The 19,070-nt window shown below is 36.9% G+C and overlaps 4 protein-coding genes and 1 non-coding gene across 8 annotated transcripts; 4 read left to right on the top strand and 1 right to left on the bottom strand.

Annotated features, from left to right (window-relative positions):
• Window positions 1-1,622: 1,622 nt before the first annotated feature.
• LOC127789727 (uncharacterized) lies at window positions 1,623-2,714 on the bottom strand. Its single transcript, XM_052318680.1, has one exon. The coding sequence runs from the start codon at window positions 2,591-2,593 to the stop codon at window positions 1,958-1,960; it is 636 nt and encodes a 211-aa protein (XP_052174640.1). The 5' UTR covers window positions 2,594-2,714; the 3' UTR covers window positions 1,623-1,957.
• Window positions 2,715-5,855: 3,141 nt separating this feature from the next.
• LOC127790739 (uncharacterized) lies at window positions 5,856-6,918 on the top strand. The gene is made up of 3 exons (XM_052320386.1): window positions 5,856-6,254; window positions 6,465-6,518; window positions 6,585-6,918. Exons 1-3 carry the CDS (start codon window positions 5,955-5,957, stop codon window positions 6,819-6,821), a joined length of 591 nt encoding a protein of 196 aa, XP_052176346.1. The 5' UTR covers window positions 5,856-5,954; the 3' UTR covers window positions 6,822-6,918.
• Window positions 6,830-13,079, top strand: LOC127790738 (protein ORANGE-LIKE, chloroplastic). Of its 4 annotated transcripts, XM_052320382.1 has the most exons (9): window positions 8,004-8,275; window positions 8,361-8,742; window positions 9,527-9,644; window positions 9,786-9,902; window positions 10,259-10,345; window positions 11,990-12,066; window positions 12,240-12,367; window positions 12,469-12,605; window positions 12,911-13,079. In XM_052320382.1, the coding sequence occupies exons 2-9, from the start codon at window positions 8,372-8,374 to the stop codon at window positions 12,986-12,988; spliced, it is 1,113 nt and encodes a 370-aa protein (XP_052176342.1). In that variant the 5' UTR covers window positions 8,004-8,275; window positions 8,361-8,371; the 3' UTR covers window positions 12,989-13,079. The 4 variants fall into 4 exon arrangements, with proteins under 4 accessions (XP_052176344.1, XP_052176342.1, XP_052176341.1 ...); XM_052320384.1 differs by lacking the exons at window positions 8,004-8,275; window positions 8,361-8,742 and adding an exon at window positions 6,830-6,950; XM_052320381.1 differs by having other exon boundaries at window positions 8,004-8,742.
• Window positions 13,080-14,143: 1,064 nt separating this feature from the next.
• On the top strand, window positions 14,144-14,223 carry TRNAL-UAG (transfer RNA leucine (anticodon UAG)). The gene has a single exon. It is a non-coding gene; the product is annotated as a tRNA-Leu (tRNA).
• A 702-nt stretch (window positions 14,224-14,925) lies between these two features.
• LOC127791171 (40S ribosomal protein S14) lies at window positions 14,926-18,675 on the top strand. Its single transcript, XM_052321008.1, has 6 exons — window positions 14,926-15,074; window positions 15,593-15,712; window positions 15,786-15,831; window positions 17,338-17,423; window positions 17,953-18,082; window positions 18,361-18,675. The coding sequence occupies exons 1-6, from the start codon at window positions 15,072-15,074 to the stop codon at window positions 18,426-18,428; spliced, it is 453 nt and encodes a 150-aa protein (XP_052176968.1). The 5' UTR covers window positions 14,926-15,071; the 3' UTR covers window positions 18,429-18,675.
• Window positions 18,676-19,070: the final 395 nt, after the last annotated feature.

The raw sequence follows: 19,070 nt of genomic DNA, 5'->3' as shown, positions 1-19,070 counted from the left end.
AACGTAATATTCATGTCTCACTCTATCTGATCTACCAAAACAAGCAATAAAAGCTTTTGGAAACTTTTCAGCTTTTAGAAAACAGATTGGCAATTCATTAAATGGATTGGGGATCTTGGAGCCCTTTGAGCTTCTAGAAATGGATAGCTGGCACAGCTTTTAGAAACTGCATAGAGGATGGTAGTTTCAGAGTGGACTCTCAATAGCAGCTAGGGTGAATCTTCCTACATGACTGGATTGGCAATGCATTAAACTCATAGAGAAACCATTGTAATGTCAAAAACAAGAGTTCTTACTTTTCTCTCTTCCCCTAACATAATTCAACTCTAGGGCTATAGTTTTGCCTTTGTTCTCCCTCCCTCGCTCCTTCTCCAACTTCAAAACCATTTGTGATCTAAATGCTAGAGAGCAATACGTTTTTTAGACCAAAGATACCTGCTCTCCTGGTAAAAGGAAGCAAAAATGCAGATAATTACACAACCTAAAACCATCTAAACCTCACAAAAGATGGCGCAAATAAACTTAGACATACCAAAAGCCATACTTGCCAATGTAGTCTTAACAAGTTAAGCTACTCGAAATACCATTTGAGGCATAAAAGCAGCCATAACCAAAGGACATTGAACAAAGCCATTAATGAGGGATTACATCCTTTATTAATGACCCTGCACTCATTTCATTTAAGTAAACACCTTAATCTCATAGCAAAAACATTAATAAGAGCACAACAACAAACATAAAAGGGCACTATACTTATTCCACGACCTAGATTACCAGATGGAATTCTAGACAGTGTTTGAATCATTGATAATCTCATGCAAGCAAATTCATATAAAAAGTTTATATAATCCACACAATATCAGAGCCTTATACCCTAAGACAAGACAACTAAATTTGTAAATGAACCATCAGAACAACCACCGAAGCAAATTTTGTGAATTATTAACACACTCTAGATCCTCACAAGCAAGACGGTGTCACTAACTGGCAACCATTATGTCAATGTCACTCATACGTAGACAAATACATGTTAACACAAACTATATTGTGATCTAAAAGCAGACGATTGGTACAAATTAAGGCAGCACTCCATAGTAAAGATGGGAGAATTCCAGCCTCTAATATGACCACCTATGTGACAAGCTAAGCAAGCTGGAGTTATCCCTCAAATAAGATGCTAACACTCCATGAGCGTTTGTGAACACCTAAACATTTTGTTAACAAGACCTGCTATGTCCATAAAAACCCAGACACAAGTGTTAAAGAAAAAACAAGAAATGCAACATACACAGCACCTGATATTAATCTTATGATGCAAATGAAGAGTTTGGTCGCAGTAATTTAAACTAAAGTTGTTGGCCTAGAACCAAAAGTTCAAAGCGGTCTCTGTTTTGGCCTATAGAGTTGATTCGTATTCTCATGACTAGCAATTTAGTGGGTGGCGGAAAAAACAGGAACCAGCTCTCAGTTTCCTCAAACTGCTCTGGCCACATAATTCAGTATAAAAACAACTAACAAAAAATAAATAGTGAATCTACAAGCCGTCAGGGAAAAAATCGGACGCGAAAAAACATTGTTAACACGTAAGTCAATTATAGAAAAAATCAAGCATATCCACCGCATCAAAATAACAGCAAATTATTCATTAATATTTTTCTTTCGAGCACAATTATCCATCCCTCCATCCCATCACTTCAAATTCTTACCTAATTCATAACCTGGCTTATATCATCCACAGGCCACCGCTATAGGATCCACTGTCCTAGACTCCAAGGTATCCAAAACTGATACAACTATTACATATCCCCTGCAAAATTCTATAATACTTCTAACTTCAACATTCCTGTTCAAGTTAAACAAAAAACCTGTATATGCTCACTATATATGTAGACTGAAAGCCAGCAAAAAACAACTTTTTCAGTCCAGAACCAAAACTATCAGAAGAGGGGTCAAGTTATCAGTCAAGAAAACCTGTTTTGCGCCACACGGCGTTGCGAACCTGACGGAGATCTCTACCCTTCAGCGTCCTACCAACTCCTTCAAGGACCGAAAACGTCGTCTTCGGTGAGTTCGTCGACCCTCTCGCAACGATCTCGTGCGGCGGCAACATCTCGTCGTCGTCGTCGTCGTCGTCGTCGAAGTCCACCTCGGGGAGCTCAGCCTTCCTAATCTTACTCGCCGCCACTGGAACGCTGACCGGAGCCGATTGGAGAAGCTTCCGAGACGGTACAGACTGAGAGTATTCTCTCTCCACCGGCGGCTTCGGGATAGCCGGAAGCAACCGCGGATACGACGTTGCAGAAGGCTTCCGATATATAAGCGGATGGTCAGCCTTCCCGCTATCTTCCGCCAATGCAGCGAGGATGCCGGAATTCCCCGGCCTCCGGAAGGACTGCCGCTGGCTTTTCTGATTGCTTCCGTCCCCGACCGTCCGCCGGTTAGGATCGGCGAAATCGCCGGTCCAGAACACTTCGGCTTCGTTCAACTCGTCGCCGGCAGCGAACTCGGATGTCGGCGGAGAGAAGACATCAAGGAATCGATCGGAAGAAGGTGATTGACGGTGGCGGAAGCCGATGTTTCCGTTTGTCTCCATCTGGTGAAAGCGGCGCCGATCGAATTACAAATACATCGGCCAAAAGCAAATTCTAATATCTCGAGAGGGGGAGGGGACGCAGCGCACTTAAGGAAGAGATAGATAGATATATATATATATATTATTATAGAGAGAGAGAGAGAAGAGTGAACTTTTAAAGAATACTCAAGGAGAGAGTGAGGGATTTGTTGTTAATGGCGCAAATGAATAGAATAAATCTTCAATTACCGTAATTCTTCTAATTCTACAAAATCATCCTATCGGGAGGAAACTATTAGACTTATAATAATTTCTTGCTTTTTATTATAAATAAATTAGTGGAGCGGAGTCATCTCAGGAGAAAAAGGGCGGGACTGATAAGAGTCCAGGTGGGGCCCACTCGTCGCCTCATGGCCCTCATCTGTTACTACTAACCCCTGGGCCCCGCGAGCCATTTATGTAGCGGCATCGGCATATCCTTATCCTGGACGGCCCCGATCCCCTACACTCGGTTCCTTTAACCTTTTCCTACGCTCCTAAAGGTTATCTCACTCAGTCTTCCATTCTGACCTATTCATGTAAAATGAAACATTAATCGAGAATTTTATAATAAAATGATACATTAATTAATGTAATTAAAAGTATTATTATGCCGAAGGAATCCAAAAGCCACACGATATATCGAAATATTATTTTATTATTATTATTCAACTAATTCTCAGAGCAATTGCATGGGCTACATTGATGAGCTGTAATACATGATTAGAAGTCAATGGAAACATAGCAATGTAAGCTAAAACGATCGGTATTAACTTTTAACACAATCCATTTTATATTTCCACAGAGAGAGAGAGAGGCAGCTAAAATAAATTCATAAAAGCGAGTAAATATATGGGGATGGTTGGTGGAGGCGCACGTAGAGGAACATTAGCGCCGAGGGAGGGACACCGACCGACGGAGAAGCAAAGCAAGCGTTGCATTTTCGCCGCCAGCATCCGCGTAGGTTTGTTGAAAGTCGCGCTCAGACAGGCACTCACTCAAGTCATGACCCTTTTAAGAAAGATGTCCCCCAACCCAATTAATCCAACTCTCTGCCTCACCTCTTTCCTCACTTTCTGGTTCACCACCCACTCTCTCTCCTTTTTGCTTTAGTCGTCCAATTCATTTACTTTGAAAATTGATAATCTTATACAATTATTATCCAAGATAAGATTGTATGAACGTATAGAGTATCCTTAATTTCATGATACCTTGGTCCATTTATGTTTTACGCAATATATTTATTTATAATTAGGGTAATTATTGAAATTATTTCAAAAAATATTGTGTTTTTTTTTTTTTGTAAATGTATTATTTATAAACTTTATATATTTTTTTATTATCTGTTTTAGTAAGTAACACAGTTTATATAAACTCATTTGTATGCACCCCTACAAGAAAGTGAAATACAATATAATGCATTTTGATGTTTTTCTCTTTTGATTTCATTCTTTCATCTTTGCGATGGTGTCCAGCCCATGTGCTTCTTTAATATGGTATCAAAGCCTCTATCTTTGATGCCTTACTTATTTTTTTCATCCTTATCTTTAATCACTTTATAACTTTTCCCATCGATCATCCAATTTTATTGTTTTTTGCTTTTTGAGATTTTCTAACTTGGAGACTATCTTTAGAAAAAAAAAAAAAAAGACTTTTTTACAAGTCAAATTAAGTTGATTATGTCAAGAACTAAACCATAATAAAATGTTTAGGTTCTACTAATAAGAGATCAACAACAAAAGATCACTCGAGCCACGAGTTCTAATAGTCCCATTGTGGCCATGCCAAGGTTGCTTAAGAGGAGAGTGACAACCATCACTCGATGGCAAGGAAAGAAGTTGAAAACCATACTAAGAAATGGTTATGTCAATTCTCAATAATTATATCTTGTCACAATATCTTAATAGACAATTGAAACACACTTCTCATTTATTAAAGATCTTAAACATTATCTAAAGTTTTACTCATATTTTAAGACATTTCAAATGATTCAATCTTCTTTGGTGTATACTCTTCAATAATCTTTTTCTCAAACTATAGCCAAATAAAATCGAGTACTTGTAGACAAATAATAAATATGGCTGTAAGATAAAAAAAATCTCAATCTTAAAATAAGGGTTAAAATAAATTAATCCTTGCATGACCACTTGAATACCTTTTAAACCATAAGTCATAATCATTACGTAAGAAAGTAGGTGTTAATCTAAAATAATGAAAATACGAAATATGTTTATCTAAATTATTCACTTTCTCCAATCTATCCATTCAACTATTCTAAAAGAGTGAGAGTATTTAACGAAAAAAGTTTTCTCACTCATAAAAGTACTACCACACATATTAACATCAAATCTCGATGGTATTAAGATGTTTACATAATTATAAGTTAAATATTTATTTTATAATTATTATCTAGTTATCACCAACTTTATCTATGTGCAAGTTGAATTTAGATTCCTTTCCTACTTCCTTTATCCTAATCTCTGAGTAATTTTATCACTTTTTTAGTCATTTCACTTCATCTTTTTTTCTCTTATTTATTACTTTTTGACTTAGACATCAGAATTCTTTTTCCAGACGTGCCACAGCCAGTCTTCTTTAGCAAATTTATTCAAACGGCGTTTGCAGTTGTAGAAGTCCAATAACCAGCACCAACCACCAAGTTCGGGGGCTTTGCACCGAATTCGGCCTAATTCTTATGGTAGTCAAACTGTAACATTCACTTTATTAATTAAAAAAAGATTAGAAAGGATAAAAACCACCGAAGTTGGAAGTGAGAAACCCGATGTAACACTGGTTTCCTAGGGATCAGAGTTTCGAACCTGATAACTATTGCCATTGCATGGGTGGGTTGGGATTTGCCTTTTTTGCTGCTCATAGCCATCAAACCCGTCTAAGGGCCCTGACAATAACTTGTTCCCCTTCATTGGGCGCAGTGTCCAGAAATAGTTCACTCAAGTCTCCCTCGAGCCAGTTAGGTTTATTTCTGTCAAGGTCACATCTTAGTAGGTCACACTAACGATTACCCATGCAACTATTTTCACTCGGTCAGGAGAAAAAGAAAAAAGAAAAAAGAAAAAAGAGAAAAGAGAGTATCCTTCTAACATGGAGACTAAAATTACAAGAAGAATGATGCAACAAAGGATATAAGAGAACAAATTAGGCTATTCAAAAATTGAAATGTCTGTGTTACCTTTGCATTGCTTTTAGTCATTTATCCTTAATTAGAAGCCAGTGGAGGCCCAGTTCTCCGCCTCAAACAGCAGTAGGCCTATCTTATCCCAGTATATCGTCCACATATTTATGACCGAATCCCGGCTTCTTTCTCCAAGGTTTCTCAGGAGCCATGGCTTCTGCTTCTACCAAACAACTGCTCCACCAAGCCTTTCCCAAATACTCCCCCTTGCAATTCTCTCCATATTTGGTCGTCCCTTATTCGCTTGCATTCACGACCAGGTACACCGCTAATCGGCTCTCCAAGCTAGTCGAATTTTCCGGCCAGCGGAACCTGGCAGCTGTCTCAAAGGCATCTTCGGGAACCGGCGGCACTCCGCCCACCGACGAAGACGATGATGGAGTGTCTTTGGGGACAATGAAGTTGCCCCCCGACACCGATCTTCCGAGATTTGAGAGCTTGCTCTTTCAGGTACCTTCTTTAGATTACATTTTCCAGCTGAGCATTTCGTCGAACGGCTTATCTTCAAAGATGAAAGTAGCTTTCTTTATTTTTTTGCGGACAAAAATGAAAACTGAAATTAGTTCAAACAACATTTAACATCGCACATCTGATAACTGGGTTGAGTCCCTCGTTTTCATTGAATTTGATTTTCTTCTCCTTTTTGCGTGGTTGTTGCAGTGGGCAAACAGCCTGTGCCAAGGAGCCAACTTGCCACTTCCAGTTCCTCTGAAGGTTGGTAATCAATTTCATTATTGAGAAATTGCATCACTTGATTTTAACGCTTTTCGCTGTCAACAGGTAGATAAAATTCCTGGTGGAGCAAGACTGGGATTCATCACCATTAGAGATGACGGGATGACAGAGGTTCTCGTGTACATAGACTGCTTGGTTTTTCCGGGGACAGATGGCTCGGCTCCGCTTTTCCGGGCGGTAAGGAACGGATCCTTGAGAGATCAGCCAGCCCCGGGAGAGCCACGCATAATGAGAAGCCTTCTGCAGGCTCTCAAGAAGTCTGCCGAAATAGCTAGAGTTTGAATCTGTATTTTCCTTTGAGTTGCGAGGTGGTATATTTGCTGTCATATCCTGTAGTTAAGACTTCAAATTCAATTCCACTGTCTGCAAGCCCTTTCAACTGGATGGAGCATCAGATTTGGACCCCAAGTGGTAATTCCATTTGTGATACCCTCACGCCCCCCCCCGAGACCTTGAGGTCCTTGTGCCTATTCATTCTTTTGGTTTTTTGGGGAGGGGGGTTCATGAAAAGCCATTTAATCTTTTAATGTCTGGACACACATAAGAGGAATGCAAATCAAGTAACTGTTTATCTGAGGTCCATGCGAATGATTTCAATAGGAGGAGGCCACTAGATGGAAATTAATTTTGGTTTTGCAAGATTCAGTATGTTTGTTATCGAACAGTGCCAGCCAAGATATGCAGTGGGGTGGAGTTAAAAATCTGATTCTAGTTAATGGAAAGTGGAAACCATCTGAATTGCATATCAATAGGTGAGCTAAGATGTCAAGCTGGTTCGGTTCCACCATCAGAATTGCTCTTTGGTTTGTTTTTTTATTTTTGGGTTCAAGTCTTTTTTAGTGATTTTTTAGTCTGAATTTATTTTAAATTTGTTTTGTCTGTAAAATGAGGGCAAGGTTCCATCTCTCATTAAATTCTCTAATACTCAAGTTAATCACTAATTTTAATATTAAATGATGCAATACCAATGCAATCGATGCATAATTAATGAGATACTTAATTTTTAAAAGTTGTATCTTTATAATATAAGCTTCCCGCTCAAACTAATAAGGTTTAAAATTATGTGACGGGATTAAAATTATTCAAAAATCATTTTGACTTTATCTTAATATACTCATTTATTTTGTATATTTTAACAAATGCTCCCTTAAAAAATATGTCTCGCATACATATTTATAACATAATGTAAATGATGGTAGGCAGATGAGTCGTAAATGAACTAAATCATTTGCGGGTAACTTAATATTCAACTCTATAAAAATTTATTTGAATTTATTGTTAAGGTAAACGAGTCAAGTTTTAGACTAATTTTAAAATTTAATTTGTAAACGAATCAATTTTGAGTTTAGTAAAATTCAATTTGATAAAATTCATGAACATATTGGATTAGAGGATTGTAAACATGTTTAATTACTTTTATGTTGTATTTTAAAAATAATTTGACAAATAATTTAATTTCTTTATTTTATAGTTGGAAATATTATGTTTATTGTAATATAAAATTATTATTAATTAATTATTATGTTAATGTGATATTTATTAATTATTAATTTTGATTTATAATTATAATTTATTAATTATTTACGTATTAATTTTTATAAAATATTTTTAATTCAACCTCGACCTCGGACTATCAAATTTAAATTTGGTGAAACTCAACTCGATTCGGCTCTATTAGAACCTTACACGGAGGTGACTGCAGATGGAGACGGAGATGGTGGTGGTGGAGCAGAGACGTAAGTAAGACCATATGAGAACAAAATAAATAAAAACAATTATAAAATTTAATTAAATCAATTAATTTTGTCGTTTATTATTCAGCTATAAAATAAATGCCGTTGGATAGGAGAAGAAGATGCCTTTCCATTGATTCCAGTTCGCAGTTTACGTTCCGGCTAAACCTCTCTCTCTCCAATTTCGGAAGATTTTCAGCTAAGCAGAGCGGGGAATATAGAGAAAGAAGAAGAAGAGAAATGAGTTCATTGTCTACCAATTCTCATAATCTTTCTTCTTTACTGATCTCCAATTCAAGGTTAAATTCTTCGTCCTATCCCCTGATTTTCCTCAGAGCTTCATTTCCTGGGAAATCCTCAAGACGCCTCTCTTTTTCTGGAAAGGCTTCGCCGCCTCCAACCACCGCCTGTTCTTCTTATGCCAAGGACTCTTCCGCTGGTTCGCCCCTTCCTGGAGACAGCAACCCGAGGTTTTGTTTTTGTGCTCTAGAAATCCTGGATTTGTTTTTTGTTTCACGATTACTTAGCCCTGTTTGGTTGCTTGGAAAATTGAATCAGATAATAAAAAGGCGATCAGAGTGTCTGCAAGTTAGGCTCAGTGGGTTGGGTTATCTTTTTTCTTTTGCCTTTAAGCCTTTTATTCCTGGATTATTTTTGGAAGTCTTTCATACTTGCTTGTACATGATGATGACCGCCCCCCCCCCCAAAAAATATAAAACTGACCTTTTACCCAAAATTTATTTTGGGTGAGATTTGGTTCTTCTGTTTAAGTTTGTAATGTGAATGAATGATTTCTGGGTTAAGTAGATACTGAAATTATACACTTGGAGCTCATGATATGCGGATGTGATTGAATTTGTACAGCCTTTGAAAGTGCTCTTAGTTATACATATTTGGAGAAAGAGTTCCTGTATTTGGCTGTTTCACATTGATATAACTACTTCATTTTAGAAAAGGAGAAGAACACCTTATGTTTAATCATTTACAACAATTTTCATTTGGTGAAAAACCATAACACTTGCATATATAGCTAAAATGGTTTTAACATTGATGAGATACATCTTATTGTTTATGTATATATCTGGCTATTTTTTGGGATAAAAAAAAAAAAGGAACAGATTTAACTCACCTTGTGACTAGCTGTTGATTTGGTAAATGATCTTTATCATCAACGTACAAGTTCTTATTCTAATGTGTCCTTCCAACAATAGCCCTTATCGATAGTTTATGGGAATGTTTGTATTGTTCTCACAGCAACTTCTGCATTATAGAAGGGCCAGAGACTGTTCAGGATTTTGTTCAGATGCAGATGCAGGAAATCCAAGATAACATAAGGAGCCGGCGAAATAAGATCTTTCTCCTCATGGAAGAGGTGAAGTTTATAAACCTGACCTAGATTCTCAAACCATGATACTGTGTATCCCTTGTGAAAGATTTGTTTAGATGAAACTCACCTTGCATTTTATGTCTGCTTGGTTGAATATTTATTATTTTCTACATGAACTTTTTCCAGGTTCGAAGGTTACGTATACAACAACGCTTAAGGAGTATTAAAGATGTTGGAGACAGTAGCAGTGAGGAATATGAGATGCCTGATATCCCATCTTCAATTCCATTTCTTCCTCATGTGGTGTTTCTCAACATAATTCTACAAATAAGTTTAAGCTATTGCATATTCTACCAACCCAGAAAACACACATTGCATGTGCTAAATTGAACTTGTGATTACAACACACATGCCAGCCTAAATTAGTAGAATTCATGAAATGTTGACCTATGAGATGTAGTTATGTCTTATATACAATAATGTTTCTAGTGAAAAATGGAGAAAAAGTTTGTAATACATTAATCAACTTTGTGCTCCCCAGAGGCCTATTGTGTGTGTCAATGCTGGTTGGTTATTGTCTTTGTCTGTTATGATCTACCTACCTTATACGTTTAAGAGGTGATTCTTGAACTAACCTTGTTAATCTTCTTTTGAAGTAGACACCAATGACATTGAAGCAGCTCTATCTGACAAGCTTTTCTTTCATTACTGGAATTATTGTCTTCGGGGGCCTTCTTGCACCAATAGTAAGCTGCTTATGTAGCTCAAACTTCTATTTCATTTTCATCACTTTTTTTCTGTCTCATATTTCTACTATTTCTCGTAATAAATAATATGTTATGTCTATCTATAGCATTAACTCAGAGGACCTGATATGGTCCCTATGAGTGGATGTAGGTCATGGACAAGAAGTGGAGCAAAAATTTGCTCCTCCTATTCTTGGTGTCCGTCTTTCAGAAAATGGAGATAGTAACTGAGGGTGGACAAAGCATATTGTTAGGAAAAGTGCTTTTGTGAGACAGTTTGCCCAGGTCCTGTTTATGTAGGTTGTAGATTGTGGTCTTCAAAGAGATCAGGGGTGGGCCAGCTTTAACTTGACAGAGTTAAATGCTCATGAGGAGTTTGATACTACTAACTAACTTTCCTGCAAGAGTGACCTGCAGATTTATAACGGACATAGTAACCAATGCTGTGGTTATGTTCTGCCCCCTCCTTGGCCTCAGTCTCTCGTTGTAGATTAAACTAAAAGGAAGCTAAGGGATAATGAAGCAGAAACACCTTATACCATAGGAATCAAAATTTCATGAATTCAATTTTGGGGATTTCTCTTAACTGGCACCTACAAGACAACTTCCCTGTGTATACTGAAGATCACTAATAATTGTATGTTTAATGGCTCCCCATTGAGGATTTTATTGCAATTTAACCATTGTTTAAGCATTCGCATCAATGAAAACATTCATAAGGATGAGCACCCCTGTAAGTCTTTTTTTTTTTTTTTTTTCACAGTTCATTTTAAGGCTTCTGTTAAACGACCTGCAGTATGAGTTATCAGATTAATTTTCTGAATCCAACTGGTAAGGTGACATCTATGGGATCATTTTATATGCTGTGGGTCTGCTTACCTGATTTCCAGGAAATCATCATTTATTGAAAACAGAGGGAGAAGGGAATCAAGTTCCTATCCTACAGTTTTGGCGAGAGTACTATCTGTTAATTCACTACCCTGAAAAAATTATTTATTCTGAGAAGGCTACTGTGCTTCTTTGAATTTGGCAGCACTCCTTGGATGTGCTGTGGCCCCAAATTCAACTTAATTAAAAATGTTGGACTCACTGTTTCCTTTTTGGCCATCATAAGTTTTCTCCCAAGCAGATTCTTTGTACTTGTTTAAGTAATGATGATTTTCGGATTGGACTTCCTCTCTTTGGACTGCTAAAAGATTTTTTTGAAAATCCTACACTTTGGTTGACTCGTTTTAAAGTAGTTAAGGGTGATTCATGAAGTGCAAAATCTGATAAGTGGGGAGCAAGGGCAGCTCAGGCATGTTATATTGTAATTATGTCTGGATGTTGGCATGAATGATAAGACAGTTAATACTGGAAAAGAAGTAATGAAAATTATAGAAAGAAATTATATTGACTTGTAGAAACAAAAAACAGGTATCATTTGCATGGCATAAAAACAGACCGGAAATTATTGATTTTTCAGGGTTTATTCCTGTAAGATGGGAAGTGCCACGCCCGCACCTGAACAGACAACTGATAACTATAATTGGCAGCACTGTTGTAATAATTAGAATTGTATACAATTATGATTCACGCAGAATATTTATCTGTTCTTCTCATTGTATTATCATTTTTGGGTCTAAACTACCTGTCACGTTGCAGCTGGAGCTGAAATTGGGCTTAGGAGGCACGTCATATGAAGATTTCATACGGAGTCTCCATTTACCTATGCAGTTAAGGTAGTTGCCAAAACTTTGAGGTTCCTCCTGGTTCCTGGTACAAGATTTAGTAAGACAAACATCTTAGGGCATGTTTTATGCCAATTGTGTTTCTGAGATTACTTATTTTTGTTTTGTCATAATGTTTCTGGGGAATATTGCCTAATTACACATGTTTTATCTTCTCAATTTAGTCAGGTCGACCCTATTGTGGCATCATTTTCCGGTGGGGCAGTGGGTGTGATTTCCACTTTGATGCTACTTGAAGCGAACAATGTTGAGCGACAAGAGAAGAAAAGGTGCAAATATTGCCATGGAACTGGTATGTGTGTCAAGTGATTTCCACTTTTATTTTCTTCTGCTGTTTGTCTAGCAAGACTGTCAGTGTTCGATGTTCATCTGTTTATGAGGTGCCATGGGCAGGTTACTTGGCCTGCGTTCGATGTTCTGCAAGTGGTGTCTGTTTGAAGATTGAACCCATTTCAGTAGTCAATCCTTCTGATCGCCCGCTACGTCCCCCCACCACTCAGCGGTGTTTAAATTGCTCCGGCGCTGGAAAGGTACGTAATCTGGCATCCACCCACCACTTGATGGCGAATTAAAATTCATGTGAGTGTGAGTGACTCACGTAGTAAAATAAAGAATTGATATGTTGTTACCGGGCGAAGTCTTGGCTCACTAACAAGAGCAGAACACATTAGCATTACATAGTAGTAGCACTTGAGAGATGAATGGAATTTCCTCTAGTTGATGAGCATAAACAGTTATTGGCTGCTTACAATTGTAATTGAAATTGCTGCCTGTGCCTGAATTCGTTCTTCTTCTTCTTCTTCATTCAAACTAATCCATTTTTGGTGTTCTTTAGGTAATGTGCCCGACTTGCCTTTGCACAGGGATGGTAATGGCAAGCGAACACGACCCGAGAATTGACCCATTTGACTAGAGGAGGTTGATTTTTTGTTTTTCTTTTTTCAGCTTGTAATTTTGTAAGATTGATCTATTTAACGTGAAGGGCACTATCTATTTTTATATAATATTCAAGGGTATGTGGCGTGGTTTCTCCTAATAATTTTCTAACCCAAATGCCCCTCCCCCCTCCCAACTGAAAAATAAAAAAAAAAAACTAACTAAAAAGTAATATGAGACAACAAAACAGTGTTCTAAAAGGCGTTAGTCAAGTGTCAAACTGAGATCTAGCGTTTAGGCAGAGCTTAAGAAAACAGTTATTTTTTTTTTTTTTTTTAATTTTGTGATGTAGTTTGATATTATTTTTAATTAAATTAAAATTAAACCAAAAATTGAAACGCAGCCAGCGCAATAATTATTAGATTTATAATTATTTATATAAATTTAATAATTATATATAAATAAAAAAAATAAAACAAAATAAAAAAAAAGAAATCAGAAATCGAAACATAGCAAACGCAATAACTAGAGAGAAAAAAAGAGTGGTTACAATGGAGATCGAACTTGTTGCAGCAGAGATAGAGCTCGATCGCAAGAATGGGGGTGGTGACGATAATGGTGATGACGATGACGACGTTGAGGCAACAAGGACGAGGAAGACGCGACAGATAAGAGGCGGTGACAATGAAGTTTGGAGGCGAGGATGGAGCTGGATGCAGCGACGGTGGTGAGCTATTGGTAGGTTAATGAAGCTTGGCGACGTTGAGGCGGCGACAGCGTTGAGGTGAGAAAAGAGTGAGAGGGGGAGATGTTGAGAGGTTCGATTTAATGATTTAGCAAAAAAAACTCTAAAAATAACTGATATTTAAAGTCATCGAATTGGGTGCCTAGACACGCTGGTCGATTAGACGCCTAAATTGGCCAATTACTCGGTACTTAGGAGGCCCAACTAGGGCAATTTCGAGGCGACCAATGGCCGCACAGTACCTAGCTCAATTTTTAGAACACTGCAACAAAATGTTTTGGGGTTCTAGGATGGTTTGCTACAATAAATTTTGGAAATTGATATCAAGTTGCTACGCACGAGCCTTATAACCTTTTATGATATTTGATTATTTTATTATAATCTTAAACAATTTTTGTCTTATGATTTGATCCAAAAACAATGTCTTATCTACTCAGAAAGATATGTGACAGTTTGGCCGAGTGGTCTAAGGCGCCAGATTTAGGCTCTGGTCCGAAAGGGCGTGGGTTCAAATCCCACAGCTGTCATGTACAAATTTTATTTTCCTGAATTTTGCCTAAACGACGACGTATTTAATTAAGGTAATTAACTTTAATTATATTATATTAAAATTTTAAAACTGAAAACATAAAATATGCAACGCTGCGAGTGTTAAGAGTTAAGAGTGTGTTTTATAATTAAAAATAAGATATGTTAAATTTATATTATTTAAAAATAAAGTATATTTATTGTATCTTAATTATTACTTTTGAGATAATAATTAGTTTACCTTTTATTTTTAAGTAAATCTATATTAGTTATATGATATTGTTAATAAAAATGTTCTAATACTGAAAATAAAGTGAATTAAAATACATAATAATGAATGCTTAACAAATCCCATAAATATATATATATCTATATCTATATATGCAAATGCATACATATATATATATTCTATGATATAAGTAAATATTATATATTCAAATATTATGATAATGCTTATAACTAAACCTACAATAGTGTTCATATATCGTATATGATAACGAAATATAATCCGCGTACAAGCAGAAATATAATAAATAAACGGGTAAAACAGGAATTCTGATAATAATTGAGGGTGGAACAGCATAATATTTTTAGATTATGGGTGTGTAGTGAGACAATGGCAATGTTTAGGGGCTGTCTAGGTAATTTACCCAAACAATATTACGAGGGAGTCGGGGGTATTTTTGGTATTTGAGTTGATCTGGAGTTCTGAGCTGAAACCCTAGCCTATAAAAGCTGGAATATATATAGACACCATCGCTGCTCACCGGCTCCATTAGGGTTTTTCCAGTGCTTCGGGGGCAGAAGAATTATCACCTATCTCGAGCTCTCACGTTAATTCGAAGCCATGGTAATCCCCTCTTTCTCCGTATATAGATCTGGTAGTTTAGTTCGTTGTGCAATCGATGGAACGTAAAAACGGTTTGTTGAGTTGCATATTGGATCTCTGTTAGCTTGCCGAGTAGCAAAAGAAGGAATTGAAACCCAGCATTTTTATTTATTGCTTTCATCCTCTGGGGGAAGAAAGTTTTTCGTTGTTAAATTGGTCCAATCATTCTGAATTAGAGTGATGTCACGATCCTACGGAGTATTAAATGTTTATATATGTAAAAATTCGAGTATTTTGTAATGTCCATCTGATTCTCTAGTTGTTGGAGGTTTACGTTTACCGTATAAAAATTAAGCTTTTTTAATTTTCGTTTTCCTCGTCTGCTTGATTTGTGCTGAAGAATAAAAATGCTTTCTGAAAGTGTTTTATTTGGTTGTTATCTGTTCCTGGAAAGGTGAAAAATTAAATCCCTAAACGTCTTGCAAATTGTTTTATTGCTTGGATCCTGTTTTCTTACTGCTGTTGTTGTGGTTTTGCAGTCGAGGAGAAAGGTGAGGGAACCCAAGGAGGAGAATGTGACTCTTGGACCGAATGTGCGGGAGGGGGAAATTGTGTTTGGTGTAGCTCACATTTTTGCATCCTTCAATGACACATTCATTGTAAGTTTATAATTTGATTAGCTATATTTAATGTTTAGCTTAATCACCTATCAGAACACTGTTTGTGTTGCAGCATGTGACTGACTTGTCTGGAAGAGAAACCCTTGTTCGAATTACTGGTATGATTCACAAACCCTAACAATAGATTGATTGGGGATGGTTGCAGTTTTGTGTCTTTTGATGATATTGTTTTTTGTCCTTGTCTGGATTTTTTATTTTCTAGTTAGAGCCATATAAAGTTCATGATCTAGTCCTTGGTAGAAGAAATTCAAATGAATCAGTCAGCTTGTGCTGTTTGTGCAAATCCCGAATTTTTCTGTAACATGAATTTCTGGGCGAATCTAATTAATATTAACCGTGAACTCATTATTTTTAAATGAATATAACCAAAAAGGGTGTCTTTGTTGTAGGAGGCTCTCTGCTTTTTGAGGGTTGATGGAAGTTTGTTTTTATACACAGCCTTGCCCCTTGTGCAAAGGAGTTGTTTTTCACCATTTAACCTGTAACTAAAGTCACAAAGAAACAAGCTTATTGTTGCTACCAATCTGTACTCCCCTTTTTAACTGAATTCAACAGATCTGCTCAATTATGAATCCAGACCAGTATAATAAAAATGCTCTTCCTGGTTACTTGAATTGAAAAGTTCTCAAATTTTGTTGAGTGTCCTCTATAATTTTCTTAACCTGTTCTCCCCAGTAAATTCTCTATAATCTCTGAAAGTTCATGAAACTTTTATTACCTGCTATTCTTTTTGGTATATGCAATACCATAAATAATGCGGCGGTGGTTTTATAATACATCTATGATTATGTACTTGTGTCCATGCAAGTCTGCATAAGTTTAATGCATTAGTCTCCATGTTGACTTGTATGTTCACATTGATAGGTATATAAGCTGCACTGTTTACCTAATTGGTATATCATCCTTTATTAAAAGATGGACTGCACCATGTTGTTTAGCCATCTCCCCCATGCTTGTTTTTATATTTTACGAACAGTGGAGTAACATTATTTTGGTCATTGTACTAGTCCAAGGAAACATTCAATCCTGGACTAACTAGTGTCCGTCCCCCTACTCGCATCAGATAGAGTTACCCTACAATAGAGGACCATGTAGTTCAATCAATTACTATTTGTCCAACTCCAACATCCTCTTTTATGCAACTAGATATAAGAATAGCTGAATAGGTGAGAGTCGTGTTAAACAAATATGCCTATAATGAATTAAACTTAAGGGAGAAAAATCTTTTGTAGCTTGTGGTTTGCAAGAAACATCATATTCATTTGGGAGGGTAAGTTGTTGGATATCTGAATGGGGACCTACTGGATGATCTTGTTATATCATGGTTTAAGAAACTAATGGAATAATTGGTCCTGCTGTTGTTTGTAATCACTTTGTTCAACTGAGATGAAGACAGGGAAGGGGAAGGGTTAACATTTTCTTTTCAAGATTTTGACACATTATAGGGTTTTTATTTTTATGTTCATAATTGTCCATGTCTTATGAACTTAAGAAGACTGTTCAGCTGCTAATACTGTGGCATGATGCTGTGTGTCAAAAGCTTCGTTCTTCCTGTTGCCCATCCTATGTTTCTTAATGTGCTTTTGCCCTTTCTCCAAGTGTAGGTGGTATGAAAGTCAAGGCTGACAGGGATGAATCTTCACCATATGCAGCCATGCTTGCAGCACAAGATGTTGCACAACGATGCAAGGTTTTGGGCCTTTTCCTCCTCAATTTCATGTGCTGCAGCCCTATTATTTAGCAGAATATGAGACTCCAAGTAGAAATGAATATAAAATGGGCATTCCTGTTGCACAAGGCTTCCTACTATGCGAGAGTTTGGGAGCGTCATATTTTTATGCAGCTTACCCATTATTATTCTTCTTCCTTTTTTGTCTTCTTTTTTTCAAAGAGACTGTTTTGGCAACTCTTTAATGCTTGATGATGCCGCCGCCTTCACATCCCAAACCCCCTTTTTGGCAATGAGACTTTTAACAACTCAAGGTCTTAATTTCTGGTCACAAAGAAGCAACCTTAATATTGCTAGCTAGGCTCATCTCAACGTAGAATTGAATATAATCTTAATTTTTTTGTTATCCTTAGTTTCATCAGCGGCTCATTTAGATGTTTCTGTTGCACTGTTTGTTCATGTGCTATACCTGATATGTGCCCTGGTTATGCACGGATGTTTGCTTGCCTGCAAAGGTACTTAATTGACCATTATTAGTGATAACTTTCAGGAGCTTGGCATCAATGCTCTTCATATTAAGCTACGTGCTACTGGAGGTAACAAGACCAAGACCCCTGGTCCAGGTGCCCAGTCTGCACTTAGAGCTCTTTCTCGTTCAGGCATGAAAATTGGTCGCATAGGTAGGAGTTTATCTTTCTGCTCTTACTTTTTGTAGAAGCACTTGAACATGCTGCATTTGCTTCATGCAATTCTGTAAATATTCGTGTATTCTTGCATTTTTGTTAATTGATTAAGTATCAGTTTTTATTATCACTGTTATATTTCCTCCTGAAGGAGGACCTGTTTTAGCTATTGGATGTTGATGTGTTGCCATTAGTTGCAGATGTCTTGTTTTAGTTGATTGAAATTTTACCAGTTTTTTGGACCGCTTCCTAATTTGTTTTGTACGCTCCTCCAGAGGATGTGACTCCAATTCCCACCGACAGCACTCGCAGAAAGGGTGGCAGAAGGGGGCGGCGTCTGTGATTTATTGGACTATGTTCACGCTTATCTCTGCAGTTTTGGCTGGGATTCTTAGTTCAGTTTTTCATGTTACTGCTTGTTGGTTTCAAGTAAAACATTGTAGTCTGGGATTGTTCTATATGACATTTGATGTTTTGGAGCTTAAAAAGTGTGAAAGATGAGAAGATTTCCCTCAAATGCTGGATTTTAAAGCCAAGAATGCTCTACTAGCCTTCAGTTTCTATGATATATATCTGGTATTTTCTTTGAATTGGTTGAATAAGTTGCTAGCTTTGTTTTGTAGCATGAACTGCCTGATCCGTTTCCTTTCTCCTTCAATTGGTCACGCTGATGCTATTTATCTATCTGTATACAAGGACTGGCTTTCAGACCTCACCCTTGGAAGAATAGATGTTACTTTTTGTTCTTAGATTTGTTGTGGTTCGTTCAGTACAATATGTATCTATGGGGGAAGGGTTTTCTTAACAGAAAATAACATTTAATCTAAAAAATTTATTAAAAGCATTTTTACATAAAGTATTAATGGTAAAAAACAATTTTTCTATAATATAGTAATCCTTACAAAAATATCTTGCTCGGGAAGTATAATATAGGGATGTGTCCCCTTTCAAGACTTATTGGAGTTGAGTTTAATGGTTTTTCCAA

Source organism: Diospyros lotus, chromosome 14 (assembly GCF_014633365.1).
Source record: "Diospyros lotus cultivar Yz01 chromosome 14, ASM1463336v1, whole genome shotgun sequence".
Lineage (NCBI taxonomy): Eukaryota > Viridiplantae > Streptophyta > Magnoliopsida > Ericales > Ebenaceae > Diospyros > Diospyros lotus.
Note: the sequence above shows the minus strand (reverse complement) of the source record. Positions and strands in the feature narration are given on the sequence as shown.

Coding starts and splice junctions, on each gene's coding strand:
- LOC127790739 (XM_052320386.1), top strand. CDS start 5,955: ATGGCTTCTGCTTCTACCAAACAACTGCTCCACCAAGCCTTTCCCAAA. Junction 6,255..6,464: donor TTGAGAGCTTGCTCTTTCAG/GTACCTTCTTTA, acceptor TGGTTGTTGCAG/TGGGCAAACAGCCTGTGCCA. Junction 6,519..6,584: donor CACTTCCAGTTCCTCTGAAG/GTTGGTAATCAA, acceptor CGCTGTCAACAG/GTAGATAAAATTCCTGGTGG.
- LOC127789727 (XM_052318680.1), bottom strand. CDS start 2,593: ATGGAGACAAACGGAAACATCGGCTTCCGCCACCGTCAATCACCTTCT.
- LOC127791171 (XM_052321008.1), top strand. Junction 15,832..17,337: donor AACCCTTGTTCGAATTACTG/GTATGATTCACA, acceptor CTCCAAGTGTAG/GTGGTATGAAAGTCAAGGCT. Junction 17,424..17,952: donor ATGTTGCACAACGATGCAAG/GTTTTGGGCCTT, acceptor GATAACTTTCAG/GAGCTTGGCATCAATGCTCT.
- LOC127790738 (XM_052320382.1), top strand. CDS start 8,372: ATGCCGTTGGATAGGAGAAGAAGATGCCTTTCCATTGATTCCAGTTCG. Junction 8,743..9,526: donor CCTGGAGACAGCAACCCGAG/GTTTTGTTTTTG, acceptor TTGTTCTCACAG/CAACTTCTGCATTATAGAAG. Junction 12,067..12,239: donor CATTTACCTATGCAGTTAAG/GTAGTTGCCAAA, acceptor TTCTCAATTTAG/TCAGGTCGACCCTATTGTGG.